Genomic DNA, 16,145 nt, shown 5'->3' with positions numbered 1-16,145 from the left:
TTCTAAAGAATTCACTAATTTAAAGTGAATTGGAAAATGAATTGTTTGAGAACCAGTACACACAGCAAGGAGAATGGAGGGGATCAGAGGAGTTTGCTGTGTCATGATCACAGAAATTAAATATGTAATTTCTGTTCTGTAAATAATCACCCAATGTACTGAACTCTCAAAGCTCTTCACCCCGTCTGGCCACCAGAGCTGGCCTCCCTGTCACTAGCACCTTGTCGGGCTGCGTGGGGCAGGCACACACGATCTCTGCATCTTCATTGGAGAAGTAGTCATTCTGCAACAAGTTGTCCAGCAGACACTGAGTGTTTCGGATGTGAGTGACCAGATGCTCCCGGTTGACTTTCAACAACTTGATGAAGGAGTGAGACTCTGATGGGACTATTTCCATCTTACTGCGGCCGCGCTTTTCCATGGTTAAAGAAGCAAGTGGCTGCTTTCCCCAAATTCATCTTTGGCTGAATGTGTCTTTCTGGCAGAAGGGCAATCAGGATCCAGGGCCAGCCTCTCAGTGCAGCGCCTGAAGAAACAAATGAAATCACAAACAAAGCCAAAGCCATGGAAAAGATTTCCCCACCCCACAATCCCCCACCTTTCTTTGGTCCTGGAATTTCCCTACTTAGAGCAGGAACAGCATATTAAAAAACAGAGACATTACTTTGCCAACAAAGGTCCATCTGGTCAAAGCTATGGTTTTTCCAGTAGTCATGTACGGATGTGAGAATTGGACCATAAAGAAGGCTGAGTACCAAAGAATTGATGCTTTTGGACTGTGGTATTGGAGAAGACTCTTGAGAGTCCCTTGGACTACAAGGAGATCAAAGCAGTCAATTCTAAAGGAAATCAATCCTGAATATTCACTGGAAAGACTGATGCTGAAGTTGAAGCTCCAATGCTTTGGCCACCTGATGCAAAGAGCCAATTCACTGGGAAAGACCCTGACGCTGGGAATTATTGAGGGCAGGAGGAGAAGGGGACGACAGAGGATGAGATGGTTGGATGGTATCATTGACTCAATGGATATGAGTTTGAGCAAACTCTGGGAGATAGTGAAAGACAGGGAAGCCTAGTGTGCTGTAGGCCATGGTGTCACAAAGAGATGGACATGACTGAGCAACTGAACAAAAGCAGGAAGGAGTCGTGCTTAAGATATTGATCTGAGATGTATTACAGTAAAAAAAAATCATAATTTAGTTGTGTCTGCTTGTGGGTTACATCAGTGTGGTAGATGACCAGAGGTAGACAATGCTTTTGTTTAGCAAAACTTCTTAATTATTACTGCTTTTTAAAAAGTGTGCCTCCATGGAACTCTACTCAATGTTATGTGCCAACCTGGATGGGAGAGGGGTTTGGGGGAGAACGGGTGCATATAGACATGCATGGCTGAATCCCTTCACTGTTCACCCGAAACTACCACAACATTGTTAATCAGCTATACCCCAGTACAAAATAAAAAGTTTAAAGTCTGGGAGGAAAAAATGTATGTCTCAATCCTAGACTGGAATAAGGATGCAAATATATGTTTTCCAAATTAGCTGACAGGGATAAGTTTCTACACACCCTGTGAGGGGACAGGGCCCAGAATTTGGAGCCGAGGAGTTGTGGGAGAGAGCAAAATGCCCTGAGGAGAGAGCGATCTGGGATGAGGCATTCACGGTAGTCATGGCTCTCCTGTGGTAGTCAGAGCCCAGGAACCTGGCAACAGCAGCATGTCCGTCATCACTGCCTGATCTGGGTTGTGTGTAGTCCTCTTCACAGCCCTGCCCCAGCTCTCCTTATATCTCCAGCCAAACCGGTTACATATAAGCACCTGAGGGAATGAAGGAGTGGCAATGGCCATGCTGGAGTGAAGTGGGACAGAATGAGGGCGACAAAGAGAGGTAATGTGGAATTCCAAGCAGTGGATGACCAGGAGACACCATCTCCCTGGAAATCCTCAAAAACCTCATATAGGTGCTGAACTTCCTGTCTTGGTAGGGCCCAAGCTCTTTTCTTTGGGTATTAAGAAAATACTTTGGGTTTATCTGTGCAACCCCAGAATTGTACTGATTGCTTTTTTTTTTCCCCCTCCAGAATAAGATCTCTCAGCCACTTAATTTTCCAATCATCCTGTGGATATAAAATGGATCACACTCTTGAAAGCAGAAAGACCTTGAACTAGTCTTTCCTCTAAACCCCACATATCCCAGAGAGATAAATTTAAATATTTTTTTGTTGATCTTAAAGAAAAAAACTCATACGAGTTCCAAACATGTATGTTTCACAAGCCCACCTATGTTAACATTCAGGTCTCATGGTTCTCACATTTTCCCCCCACAACTAGTCTCCTGCTCATTTTTGACACATTTTTTTCCTTGCATTTTTGCATTTTATTGTCCTTTACCTTCAAGTTGTGAAATGCAAGTCTTCCAGAGATTCTCAACGGGACTCCACACAATAACCTTCCCTTTTTTAACCTGACTGAGCAAAACACAGTACATTCTAACATTCTAAACAAGAAAAGCAAGAGATTCTTATCAAAAGGAATTTGAAGGAACAAAAATGAGTGATTAGCTACTATTCCACTAAAAGTATGCTGACTGATTAGACTCTAATTCAGCTTTTTCTATTGTTATCAATTCTATGACTCACTTAAGGATCCAAAGTTTTAGAAAATTAGTTCCCTTAAGGATACCAGTTGATGATGTTAAATGTATATTTAAACTAGTGGTTGAAAGTGAAAGTGTAGTAGCTCAGGGTCTGACTCTGAGACCCCATGGAATGTAGCCTATCAGGCTCCTCCGTCCATGGGATTTTTCCAGGCAAGAGTGCTGGAGTGGATTGCCATTTCCTTCGCCAGGGGATCTTCCCGACCCAGGAATCGAACCCCGGTCTCCCACATTGCAGGCAGACGCTTTATTGTCTGAGCCACCAGGGAAGCCCAAACTAGTGGTTAGTAATACCTTTTTAAGTTTCTGGCATGTGTTCTTTGAAGTGAGTGAGAATACTGTAAAACAACATTCTATCCTTAAATCTTCAATTTCCAATTTCTTTCTCGAATCTGCAAAGTCAAAAAAAAAAAAAAAAGAGAGAGAAAGAAAGGTTTCTTTGAAAACCCTCTTGTGCTGCATGGTGCACAAATGAATGAATAAAATTGGAGAAAGTAATTTTTAATACAGGACTCTAGGATCTCAGAGTACTCTTCATTACCTTCTTCCTTTGGGATACTATTTTCCAAATCTTAGACATTCAGGCACGACAGTCACATTTTTTGGCCATAATTGAGTCTCAAAAGCAAAGTATGTACTTAACTTTTTCCTTTAAATTGACTTTATTTTACAACTCTAGCGGACTAATTTTAAAGGAAACTTTATATTACCATTATAACCAAAACACTCACTTACAATAAATAAAAAAGTAACACAAAAATAAATTCTAAAGAATAAAGAATATTCTTTACTCTAAAGAATAAAACTAAAGAATAAAACCGTGCCATTGAATTCCAGCTTAACAATGTTGCCCAGAAAGGCTCTTGGTCTGAGGCTTGTTTTCTCTTAGAAGCATTTGAGAGGTGTTAAAGACACAGTCGCACAAGAATGATACTTTCTCCTTGAGATCATGGTAAATCAGAGAGCTGGAAAGGGAGCTGCCTTGTCACTTGGTGAATCAGGGTCTTTTCACACCATGATGCTGGGAAAGACTGAAGGTAGGAGGAGAAGGGGATGACAGAGGATGAGATAGCTGGATGGCATCAACTGACTCAATGGACATGAGTTTGAGTAAACTCCAGGAGCTGGCGATAGACAGGGAGGCCTAGCATGCTGCAGTCCATGGGGTCGAAAAGAGCCGGACATGACTGAGCAACTGAACTGAGCTCCATTCTTCTCAAGGCTTGGAATGGGTGTTACACAAGGGCCTTCATTCCTTCGCTCCCAGTCCTCATACATCTTCACTGTGGGTCTCATTTCACTCCTGGCTTCTAACTCTTCCAAGCCTGTGATTCCCACAAAACCACTGATGTGCCTTCCCAGCCCTTCCCCAGAGTATCACCCATAGCCATCACTACCTCTTACTGCCTAAGGCGGAAACTTAAGGAAAACCTGATTTATGGCCACCTAAGCAAAGCAACAAATTACACGTCAGCCAGCTGGCAAGGAGACTAGCTTGAAATTTAACCAGATTTACAAAGATCTCTCAACTCAGCAGGAATTTAACAAGGTGTGGATGGTGAAAGAGGAAACAAAGAAATCTGATCCTGCCCTATTAGAATCCAAGGGTAGACCAAATCTAAATCATGGAACACTCCAGAGAAATGCAGTTCATGGACATTTGGTTACGAGAAATTCTGATGCCAGAAGATTGTGAACCGGCTTTTCAGATTAGAGTTTTCTCAGAAAGTCAGTGAGGTGGGGGTTAAAGAAGTAAGGTCACTATAATCCTATAAACTCAGAAACAAAGTAACTACAGGACCTAGTGGTTTAGCCTGAATTCCTTTCAACAATTAGATTCAATTTTCATGCTTGAAAAGATCAGAAAGTAAGACACAAAAATGGTTTTAATAGTATGGTGAGGCAAGAACTCTCATACCAGGAATGTAAATTGATGTAAACCTTCTGGAAACACATTTGAAATACATATCAAGAGCCTGTGATATGTTTCAGTTTAGTAACTTCTTATTCTAGCTCTCAGCCTTCTAAAAAGGTTCAGAGGTTCTGACAGTTTTGTGGGTGTTTTTTTAAAACAGGGGGCTTCCACTGCCAGTTCTGATAGCGTAGCTTGCTGTTCCCACAGAGGCCAGCTACAGGTGAATGGATGAGCAGATTGGGGTGCTACATACAGTAGTGTATTATTGAAAAATAAATATGAATGAAATATTGATATGACATGAATGAGTATCAGAGATGTTATGCTGAGAGAAACAAGACTCAAAAGAGTACGGAGTGTATGATTTCATTCATATGATTCTAGAAATCTGAACTAGAAATCAGAGCAGTGGTTTCCTGGGTAGGGGGAATAGAAGTGAGAAATTGAATGCAAAGAGGAATAAGAGAAATTCCTGGGGTGATAGAAGTGTCCTTTATCTTGCAGTGCCACAAATTCATGTATATCTCACTGACAGGTGTCAATCTTTTTGCCTTTTCATACTGTTTCTGGGGGGGCAAGAATACTGAAGTGGTTTGCTATTCCCTTCTCCAGCAGACCATGTTTTGTCCGGCCCTGACTAGGAGGGACATGCCCTTCAGCTGCTCCACGTAGCTGGAGGACATGCCCGGTGCTCTGGTTGTCCCATTGATGGTCTTTGTTGAGGGTGAAAAACCATCATTGGCCATTGGGTGGCAGTCAATGTGCCAGCTGGGGGCTAGAGAAGTAAAATGGATGAGAATGGGCAAATTTAATTCAAATGACCATTATATCTGCTACTGTGGGCAAGAATCCCTTGGAATGGAGTAGCCCTCACAGTCAACAGAAGAGTCTTAAATACAGTACTTGGATGCAATCTCAAAAATGCCAGAATGATCTCGGTTCATTTCCAAGGCAAACCATTTGGTATCACAGTAATATAATCTATGCCCCAACCACCGATGCCAAGAAGCTAAAGTTGAACGGTTCTATGAAGACCTACAAGACCTTTCAGAATTAACACCAAAAGAATATGTCCTTTCATCATAGGAGACTGGAATGCAAAAGTAGGAAGTCAAGAGATACCTGGAGTAACAGCCAAGTTTGGCCTTGGAGTACAAAATGAACAAGGCAAAGGCTAACAAAGTTGTGCCAAGAGAACACACTGGTCATAGAAAACACTCTCTTCTGACAACACAAGAGATGACTCTACACATGGACAACACCAGATGGTCAATACGGAAATCAGATTGATTACATTCTTTGTAGCTGAAGATGGAGAAACTCTATACAGTCAGCAAAAACAAGTCCAGGAGCTGACTGTGGCTCAGATCATCAGCTTCTTATTGCAAAATTCAGGCTCAAATTGAAGAAAGTTGGGCAAACCACCAGACCATTCAGGTATGACCTAAATCAAATCCCTTATGATTATAAACTGGAGGTGATGAACAGATTCAAGGGACTAGATCTGGTAGACAGAGTGCCTGAAAAACTATGGATGGAGGTTTGTAACACTGTACAGGAGGTGGTGACCAAAACCATCCCAAAGGAAAAGAAATGCAAGAAGGCAAAAGTGGCTGTCTGAGGATCCCATACAAATAGCTGAGAAAAGAAGAGAAGCAAAAGGCAAAGGAGATAAGGAAAGATATACCCAAATGAATGCAGAGTCCCAGAAAACAGCAGGGAGAGACAGGAAAGCCTTCTTCAGTGAAAAATGCAAAGAAATAGACAAAAACAATAGAATGGGAAAGACTAGAACTCTCTTCAAGAGAATCGGAGATACCAAGGGAACATTTCATGCAAAGTTGGGCTCAATAAAGGACAGAAACGGCAATGACATAACAGAAGCAGAAGATATTAAGAAGAAGTGGCAAGAATACACAGTTCAGTTCAGTCACTCAGTCATGTCTGACTCTGCGACCCCAAGGACCACAGCACGCCAGGCCTCCCTGTCCATCACCAACTCCCAGAGTCCACCCAAACTCATGTCCATTGAGTTGGTGATACCATCCAACCATCTCATCCTCTGTCGTCCCCTTCTCCTCCTGCCCTCAATCTTTCCCAGGATCAGGGTCTTTTCAAATGAGCGGTTCTTCACATCAAGTGGCCAAAATATTGGAGTTTCAGCTTCAACATCAGTCCTTCCAATGAACATTCAGGACTGATCTCCTTTAGGATGGACTGGTTGGATCTCCTTGCAGTCCAAGGGACTCTCAAAAGTCTTCTCCAATACCGCAGTTCAAAAGCATCAATTCTTTGGTGCTCAGCTTTCTTTATAGTCCAACTCTCACATCCATATATGACCACTGGAAAAACCATAGCCTTGACTAGACAGACCTTTGTTAACAAAGTAATGTGTCTGCTTTTTAATATGCTGTCTAGGTTGGTCCTCGGAGAAGGCAATGGCACCCTACTCCAGTACTCTTGCCTGGAAAATCCCATGGATGGAGGAGTCTGGTAGGCTGCAGTCCATGGGGTTGCTAAGAGTTGGACATGACTGAGCGACTTCACTTTCATGCATTGGAGAAGGAAATGGCAACCCACTCCAGTGTTCTTGCCTGGAGAATCCCAGGGACTGGGGAGCCTGGTGGGCTGCTGTCTATGGGGTCGCACAGAGTCGGACACGACTGAAGCGACTTAGCAGCAGCAGCAGCAGGTTGTTCCTAACTTTCCTTCCAAGGAGTAAGCATCTTTTAATTTCATGGCTGCAATCACAATCTGCAGTGATTTTGGAGCCCCCAAAAATAAAGTCAACCACTGTTTCCCCATCTATTTGCCATGAAGTGAATACATTCTATTTGCCAGAATACACAGAAGAACTGAAAAAAAGAGTCTTAATGACCCAGATAACCATGATGGTGTGTGGTCAGTCACCTACAGCCAGACATCCTGGAATGTGAAGTTAAGTGGACCTTAGGAAGCATTACTACGAACAAAACTAGTGGAGGTGATGAAATTCCAGCTGAGCTATTTAAAATCCTAAAAGATGATGCTGTGAAAGTGCTACACTCAATATGTCAGCAAATTTGGAAAACTCAGCAGTGGCCACAGGATTGGAAAAGGTCAGTTTTCATTCCAATCCCAAAGAAAGGCAATGCCAAAGAATTGTGCAGAAACTACAGCACAGTTGCATTCATTTCACATGCTAGTAAGATTAGACTCAAAATCCTTCAAGCTAGGCTTCTGCAGTACATGAACTTAGAACTTCCAGATGTACAAGCTGGATTTATAAAGGCAGGGGAACTAGAGATCAAATTGCCAACATCCACTGGATCAAAGAAAAAGCAAAGGAATTCCCTCCCCCCCCCCAAAAAAAACCCCATCTACTTCTGCTTCATTGACTATATTAAAGCCTTTGACTGTGTGGGTCACAACAAACTGTGGAAAATTCTTCGATAGATAGGAATACCAGATCACCTTATTTGCCTCCTGAGAAATCTGTATGCAGGTCAAGAAGCAAGTTAGAACTGGACATGAAACAATGGATTGGTTCAAAATTGGGAAAGGCGTACGTCAAGGGTGTATATTGTCACCCTGCTTATTTAATGCATATGCAGAGGACACCACGCAAAATGCTGGGCTGGATGAGGCTCAAGATTGCCAGGAGAAATATCAATAACCTCAGATATAAAGATGACACCACCCTAATAGCAGAAAATGAAGAGGAACTCAAGAGCCTCTTGATGAAGGTGAAAAAGGAGAGTGAAAAAGCTGCCTTAAAACTCAACATTCAAAAAACTAAGATCATGGCATCTCGTCCCATCACTTCATGGCAAATAGATTGGGGAAAAATATGGAAACAGTGAAAGATTTCATTTTCTTGGGATCCAAAATCACTGTGGACAGTCACTGCAGCCACGAAATTAAAAGACACTGGCTTCTTGGAAGAAAAGCTATGACAAACCTAGACAGAGTATTAAAAAGCCAAGACATTACTTTGCCAACAAAGGTTCATATAGTCAAAGCTATGGTGTTTCCAGTAGTCATATATGGATGTGAGAGTTGGACCATAAATAAGGCTGAGCACCAAAGAATTGATGCTTTTGAACTTCGGTGTAAGATAAGACTCTTGAGAGTCCCTTGGACTGCAAGATCAAACCAATCAATCTTAAAGGCAATCAGTCCTGAATGTTCATTGGAAGGACTGATGCTGAAGCTGAAACTCCAATACTTTGACCACCTGGTGGGAAGAAATGACTCATTGGAGAAGACCCTGATAATGGGAAAGACTGAAGGCAGGAGGAAAAGGGGAGGACAGAGGATGAGATGGTTGGATGGCAACACCGACTCAATGGACTTGAGTTTGAGTAACTCTGGGTGATAGTGAAGGACAAGGGAGCCTGTGGTGCTGCAGTCCATGGGGTTGCAAAAAATCAGACATGACTTAGCAACTGAACAACAGCACATATATATGAATGTATGTATCACTATGCATAGATGTGTATTTATATGCATATTTCACATATGTGTTGGAGTAGAAAATGGCAACCCACTCCAGTGGGTAGGTTGGAAAATTTCATGGACAGAAGAGCCTGGCAGGCTACAGTCCATGGGATTGCAAAGAGTCAGACATGACTAAGCATGCACACACATCACATGTGTATGCATATGCAACATGTGTGTATTATATTATGCATGCACACATATATACATATATACCATTAATATCATTAGTATTAGTCACTCAGTTATGTCCAACTCTTTGTGACCCCATGGGCTGTAGCCCGTCAGGCCCCTGTGTCCATGGATTTCTCCAGGCAAGAGTACTGGAGTGGATTGCCATTCCCTTCTCCAGGGGATACCCAGGGATTATATATGCACATATGATTTGTCAAAAGTCTACCTGTACACTTAAAATCTGTGAATGTTACTGTATGAAATAATACTTCACTGAAGTTTATTTTCTTTAAAGTCAAAATATATTTCCAGATAAATAAAAACTGAAAGAGCTTGTGGCCAGTGTAGCTCAGTAGCCAGTACTGAATAGCTTTTTAGGTAAAAGAAAAATGATTTTAAACTCAAACAAAATGAGAGTAACAGAAAATTTTAATACGTGGTTAAATATAAATGTGTATTGACTGAACAAAACAATCCTATCTTCTGGGGTTTAAAATATATGTAGAATTAACATTTAAACAAGGGAAACGCTGTAAGATGGCTGAGTGGGAAAGACCCTGAACTTGCCTCCTCTTACAGGCACACAAAATCACAACCATGTGCAGAACAACCATTGTTGAAAATGACTAGAATCTACCAGAAAATTTCTTCTACAACTAGAGATATAAAGATGGAAGCACAGAGAGGTAGGCAGGAGGGGCAGAGTTGCCGTATAGTCAAGTCTCACATCCCCAGTGGGCGATCCACAAACAGGAGAATAATTAGGACTGCATGGTTTTCCCAAAGGGGTGAGAGATCCGAGCCCCATGTCAGGGTCCCCAAGCTGGGAGTCCTACACAGGAAGATGAGCCCCCAGGAACATCTAGCTTTGAAGGCCAGTGGGGCTTATTTTTGAGAGTCAAATAGGGCTGCAAGAAATAGAGACCTCACTTTTAAAGGGCACATACAAAATCTCACATGCTCTAGAACCCAGGGCAGAAGCAGTGACCTGATAGGCGCCTGGGTCAAACCTACCTGCTATTCCTGGAGAGTCTCCCGGAGTGGCAGAAGGCAATTATAGCTCGCCCTGGGAACACAGACACTGGTAACAGCCATTCTGGGGAGCTCTTTTACCCCATGGACATGGGTGCTGGCAAGTGTCATTCTGGAATCCTCCCTTTAGCTTATCAGCCCCAGGCCCCAGCCCACATGGGGCTATAGGCACTGAGTGGTTTGCAGGGACCAGTGCCATGACAGCTCAGGCCAAGCAACTGGGTATGGACACAGCCCCACCTACCAGCAGAGAGGCTGCTCTAACACCCTTAGATCCACAGCTGTCTCTGGACACAGCCCTGCCCAGCAGAGGGCCCAGAATCCAGCTTCATGCACCAGTACACAGGCAGTAGAACCAAGTCCATCAGGGGCATCCAGCCAGAGACCCTGGGACCCAGCTCTACCCAGAGCAGTCTGGAACCAGCCCCAGAATCCCCAAGGCACCAGCCCCACCCACCAGTGAGCCTGCTCTAGCCTTTCATCCAGCTCCACCCCACCAGTAGGCAGACATGAGTCACAAGAAAACTACAGTCCTGCCATCTCCAGTCGTGGCCCACTCACTAGCTGTCCAGATCCTGCCCTGGGCCAGTTGGGCCCAGGACCTGCCCACTAGCAGGCCAATACAAGATTCAAGACATCCCAGACCTTGCAGTCAACTGTGTCAGGAACTGGCCTCACCCAGCAGTGATCCGATACCTGCTCTGGGACTCTTCAACCTTGAAACCAGACTCCAGGGCACAGCTCTGCTCACTAGTGGATGAGCAATGGCCCCTGAGGTCTCCTGGATCCTAACTCCACCCATCAGGACCCCAGCACAAGTATAGACCCCTGGGGGTTCTGCAGCCAGCTGCATCATGAACCAGTCCCACCAATGAGTTGCTAGCAGCCTCTGCACAAGGCACGAACTGGCAACCAAAGAAACCAGGGGTCAACCAAGCTCACTAGACTACCCACATAGCGCACCACAACAGAAAGACCCATACATCCTTCATGGGGGAACCCCTAGAGCATATAACCCTGGTGGTGAAAGGGAAGTATCCTGGGACACAAAGGATGCCTATGAAAAGCATCTTCTTCAAGGTTGGGAAATGTAAACAACCCATCAGACACATAAAAATAAAAAAAGCAACTTAGACAAAATGAGGCAACAGAAGAACATGTTCCAAATTAAGAAACAACATAAAACCCCAGAAAAAGAACTAAGTAGACATAGACAATCTACCTGAGAAAGAGTTCAACGTAGTGATCATAAGATGATCAAAGAACTTGGAAGAATCAATGCACAGAACAAGAATTTAGGAGTTTTTAACAAACAGAAAATATAAAAAATAATCAAAATGGCATGAAAAACGCAATAACTAAAATGAAATATACACTAGAAGAACCAACAATAGACTAAAGGATACAGAGGACTGGATCAACGAGCCAGAAGATGCTTAACATAAAGAAGAAAAAAGTATGAAAAGAATGAAGACCTCTGGGAAAACATCAAACACACTAATATTTGCACTGTAGGGGTCCCAGAAGGAGAAGAAAGAGAAAATAAGGCTGAAAACAGAATTGAAGGCATACTGACTGAAAACTTCCCTAACTTGGGAAAGGAAACAGACATCCAGGTCCAGGAAGTGCAAAGAATCCCAAACAGAATCAACCCAAAGGAAAAACACCAACACACCTTATAATTAAAATGGCAAAACGTTGATGATAAAGAGAGAATATTAAGAGCAGCAATGGAAAAAGCAACACATGTATATGGGAACTTCCATAAGGCTATCAGCTGCAGGTCAGAAGGGAATGGCACAACACATTTAAAATGAGGGGGAAAAACTTGCAACCAAGAATACTCTACCCAGAAAGTAATCAAGACAAGCCCTGTGCTGCTGGAAGGAAGCTGTGAAAGAGGAAATTTTCCTGCACCATAGGAAGACCCTTCACTGGTGCGGAGCTCTACAGGGACAGAAAGGGAGCCTCAGAGACTTGAAGGAGAGTGCAGCAGCCAGCGGGCAGCAGCTGGAGCAGAGGGAGAACTGTACAGATGAGCAGGGCCTCTGCTGTGAGTTCCTCAGTTTGAGACATGCATCTACTGGGGTGGGTGGGAGCTGGGTGTGTTCCCCAGGCTGAGACATGTGTCTTTCAGGGTGGGAGGGAGCTGGGTGCTGGAACCTGGGCTTCAGAGATCAGAATCGGGAAGAGGATTGGGGTAGGCTGTGTGTAAACAGCCTGGGCTGGGGCTGGATCTACTGAGCCTATGTGCCGGGGTCCCGCCCAGGCTGATCCAGGGTATTCGAAGCGGGGATGGCGTCGGTGAGGATCAGGATACAATAGCTTCAATTAGATATTAATTAAAGATGTAAAGAGTAATAGAATGAGGATAGCTCAGTAGGAAAATTCAGTGGAGAAAAGAGGCTGAGTAGCTTGGTTTACGCGGGAGACCAATAAAACTTCAAGACAAGAAGCCTGCACCACTTACGTAGGCCGCAGGCGTCCTTCCGTTCTCCCGAAGGAGAGGAGACACTGAGGCCTCCCTGGTGGGATCTTAGAAGCCCAGGCATAATTAGTAAGCGTGGCGGGTTCCGCGCTCCAGATGGAGACTCAGCCAGAGTGAGAGAGACAGCAACATGGGGAGACCAGTATTTCGAGAAACTGATCCCAATTCTTTATTTTCCATGGTCTACTTTTATACACTGAGATGTTATGCAAAAGTCACACGGGGTCAGCAGTCCTGACTTTTATCAAAGTCAGGTGCTTCATACAAATGTATACAGAGGTCTTAGGGGTGTTACATCATCTTCTGGCCAGGGGGTCTGCTGACAATTTATGACCCTCTCCTTGTGACAGCGGTCAGTCAACCAGGACATTTATTTCTCCAGGGGTGATTATTCTTAAAACAGACGCCACCCAAATAAAGTTACATTCCTATAGGGTGAGGGTGTAGTGGGTTTTAGTTAAGGAAAGAATTTACTTAGCCTAAGGTCTAACGTGATTAATATCAAAGGTTAACACTTATTTCTTCTATATATTCATTAATGTGTGTAAGGGCAGGGGATATGGAGACTTAGCAACAAACATTGGCTCAACAAATGAAAAACCCTTCACCAATACAATTTCTAATCAGCCCACTATACTTACACTAATAATTTTCTAACTTCTCTAAAGAACCTGTTTTAAGAAGGTTTAAGCATCTCGTGCCTCTCACGGTTGGGAGGCTGTGAGCAATCACATGTGGCCAGACAAGCCTGTCAGGCAGGCTAGAGAACCTTCAGAGGAGTTTGTAGGTTAAAACACTCTTGTCACGCCCAGGAGTTTTTATTAACTGGAGCTCTAAGTTAACTCCTTCTCCGAAAGAGGTGGTGGGGGACAGCCCCCCGTAAAGTCAGAGGTGTAGGTGGGAGCACAAAGTAGTAAAGTAGGCAGGCTCTGGTTATGGGGGTAGATGCTCGAGGATTTCCAGGGGGACTCCTGAGGCTCGATCCCGCCTTTGCGTATGTCGAGCCTCCTTCCTCATGACCTTTGCCATGGGCGGAGTGCCTCACTCTGGCCCCCAACACCTATGGCTGGGGGTGTACACAGAGGAAGCCTGGGCCATCCTAAAAGCTAGTTGCCACTGTCTGGAAAGTGTGCAGTGGGAGGGGAGGGAGCTGAATTGTAGCCTTTTTTCCTGTGCATGAGCTCACAGGTGACTTCCCAGGCTCTAGGAGCAGTCATGAGCTATCACCACTCCAGGAGTGGTCAGAACCACCACTGGACACCAGGCATGGTTGCAAGCTGCTATCATCCACCTTCACAGATTCCAGGAGTGGAGAATCCCAGGGACGGGGGAGCCTGGTGGGCTGCCGTCTATGGGGTCGCACAGAGTCAGACACGACTGAAGTGACTTAGCAACTTAGCAAGAATAGCTGCTGCTCCCATCACATTCTCTGGGGGCACACCTGAGCCACCACTGCTGCCAAGAACCCCCAAACAAAGCACTAGACACCACATCTGCACACCCTCTACCAAGGGGATAATACACACACACTAAGAAAATAGATGACAGGCACCCATACTAAAACACAACCCTCGCACCAAATATATTAAACCCACACAAGTTACAAAGGGATGTCTCCACATAGAAACAGTCCTCCCAGATCACAGTAGATAATTGTTTCTCCTAAACTCACAGAGTAAGAGAAATAAAAGCAAAATGAAGAAGCAAAGGAATCCAGGTAGAAAACCAAGAGCATTCCCCTGAAAGGACAAACAATAAAGCAGGCCTCTTCAGTCTAATAGACACTGATTTCAAAAAGGAGACAATGAAAATATGAAGGAATTAAGAAAGGCTATCAACAACAATGCAGAGTACTGTAACAAGGGACTAGTAACCATGAAGAGGAACCAAGAAAAATTACATAAATCAACTGCAGGGAATTCCCCTGGTGGTCCAGTGGTTAGGGTTTGGCCTAGTTCAGTTCATGGTTGGGGAACTGAGATCCCACAAGCCACACAGTGTGATCAAAAAAGAATAAGGAAAACTCATTTGCAGAGATGAAAGCTGCATAGAGACAATGAATAGCACATTGAATAATGCAGAAAGATAAGTAAGTGACCTCGAAGATACAATAATGGAAATCACTCTATCAGGACAGCAGACAGAAAGCCAAATGAAAGAAAAAAAATCTATATAAGAGACTATGGGATAATGTAAAGCATGCCAATCTATGCATGATAGGGATTCCAGAAGGGAAAGAAAGAGAAAAGGGGGTCAAAAATGTATTTGAAAAATTATGGCTGAAAACTTCCCAGTCCTAAAGAAGGAAACAGATATCCAGGTACAGGAAGCACAAAGGGTCCCCAACAAGATAAACAGGCTTACACCAAGACATAATAAAAAGGGACAAAATTAAAGAGAGGATTCTAAAGGCAGCAAAAGAAAAACGAAGTTAATTACAAGAGAACCCCCAATAAGGCTAACGGATGATTTTTCTACAGAAGCAATTGCAGGCCAGAAAGGAGTGGCAAAATACATTCAAAGTTCCAAAGGGGAAAAATCTGCAACCTAGGATACTCTACCCAGCAAGATTATAATTTAGAATATAAGAAAAGATAAAGAGTTTCTCGAATAAGCAAAAACTAAAAAAGTACAGCAATACTAAACCTATCCTAAAGGAAATATTGAAAGATATTCTCTAAATAGAAAAGAATCTATAATAGAAAAGAAAAAATCACAAATGGAAAATAAATCACTTAAACCAGATTAATACATTTTCTGTGAAAGTGATAACCACAATGAACAGCAAAAGGATGAACATGAAGATGTAAAAGAGGACCTCAAAATCATAAAATGTTGGGGCAGAAAGTCAGAAAATGTAGATTCCCCCCCACCAAGAATGTGTCTGAGCCTATATGACTACAAATCTAAGGCAAGTAGATATAGGAAGTGGTTAACACATTTAAAAAACAGGTTAATCACATATCAAAAACACATAATAGATTCACAAAAACTAAAAAGAAGAGAACATAAGTATAATACAAGAGAAAATCAAACTACAAAAGGATAAACAAAAACAGAAAGGGACAAAGAAGAAATATAAAATCAATGGGAAAATAAGGTTTAAGATGGAAATACATACATATCTATCAATAATTACCTTAAATGTCAGTGGACTAAATGTTCTAATCAAAAGACATTTAGAGTGGTAGACTGGAAATAAAAGAAAAACAAGAGTCTACAATATGCTGCCTACAAGAGATCCATTTTAGGGCAAAGGATACATATAGACTGAAACTGAAGAGGTGGAAAAAGATAATTTGTTAAAAAGAATACATTTGAATCAGTTCTAATGAGGTGGATGAAACTGGAGCCTATTATACAGAGTGAAGTAAGCCAGAAGGAAAAACACCAATACAGTATA

At 43.1% G+C, this 16,145-nt stretch overlaps 1 protein-coding gene across 3 annotated transcripts in view; it reads right to left on the bottom strand.

Moving 5' to 3' along the window:
• NOD1 (nucleotide binding oligomerization domain containing 1) overlaps positions 1 to 16,145 on the bottom strand; it is an 89,853-nt gene that overhangs the window by 36,134 nt on the left and 37,574 nt on the right. For 2 of the 3 annotated variants that reach the window (XM_061414226.1, XM_061414224.1), the window contains exons 2-3: positions 2,949 to 3,046; positions 221 to 526 (exon numbers count right to left, since the gene is read on the bottom strand). In XM_061414226.1, the coding sequence (XP_061270210.1) occupies positions 221 to 421 (201 nt within the window). In that variant the 5' untranslated portion in view covers positions 422 to 526; positions 2,949 to 3,046. The remainder of the gene's footprint in view (positions 1 to 220; positions 527 to 2,948; positions 3,047 to 16,145) is intronic. The other variant, XM_061414225.1, reaches the window with a different exon arrangement.

The sequence above is a fragment of the Bos javanicus genome, chromosome 4 (assembly GCF_032452875.1).
Source record: "Bos javanicus breed banteng chromosome 4, ARS-OSU_banteng_1.0, whole genome shotgun sequence".
NCBI lineage: Eukaryota > Metazoa > Chordata > Mammalia > Artiodactyla > Bovidae > Bos > Bos javanicus.
Note: the sequence above shows the minus strand (reverse complement) of the source record. Positions and strands in the feature narration are given on the sequence as shown.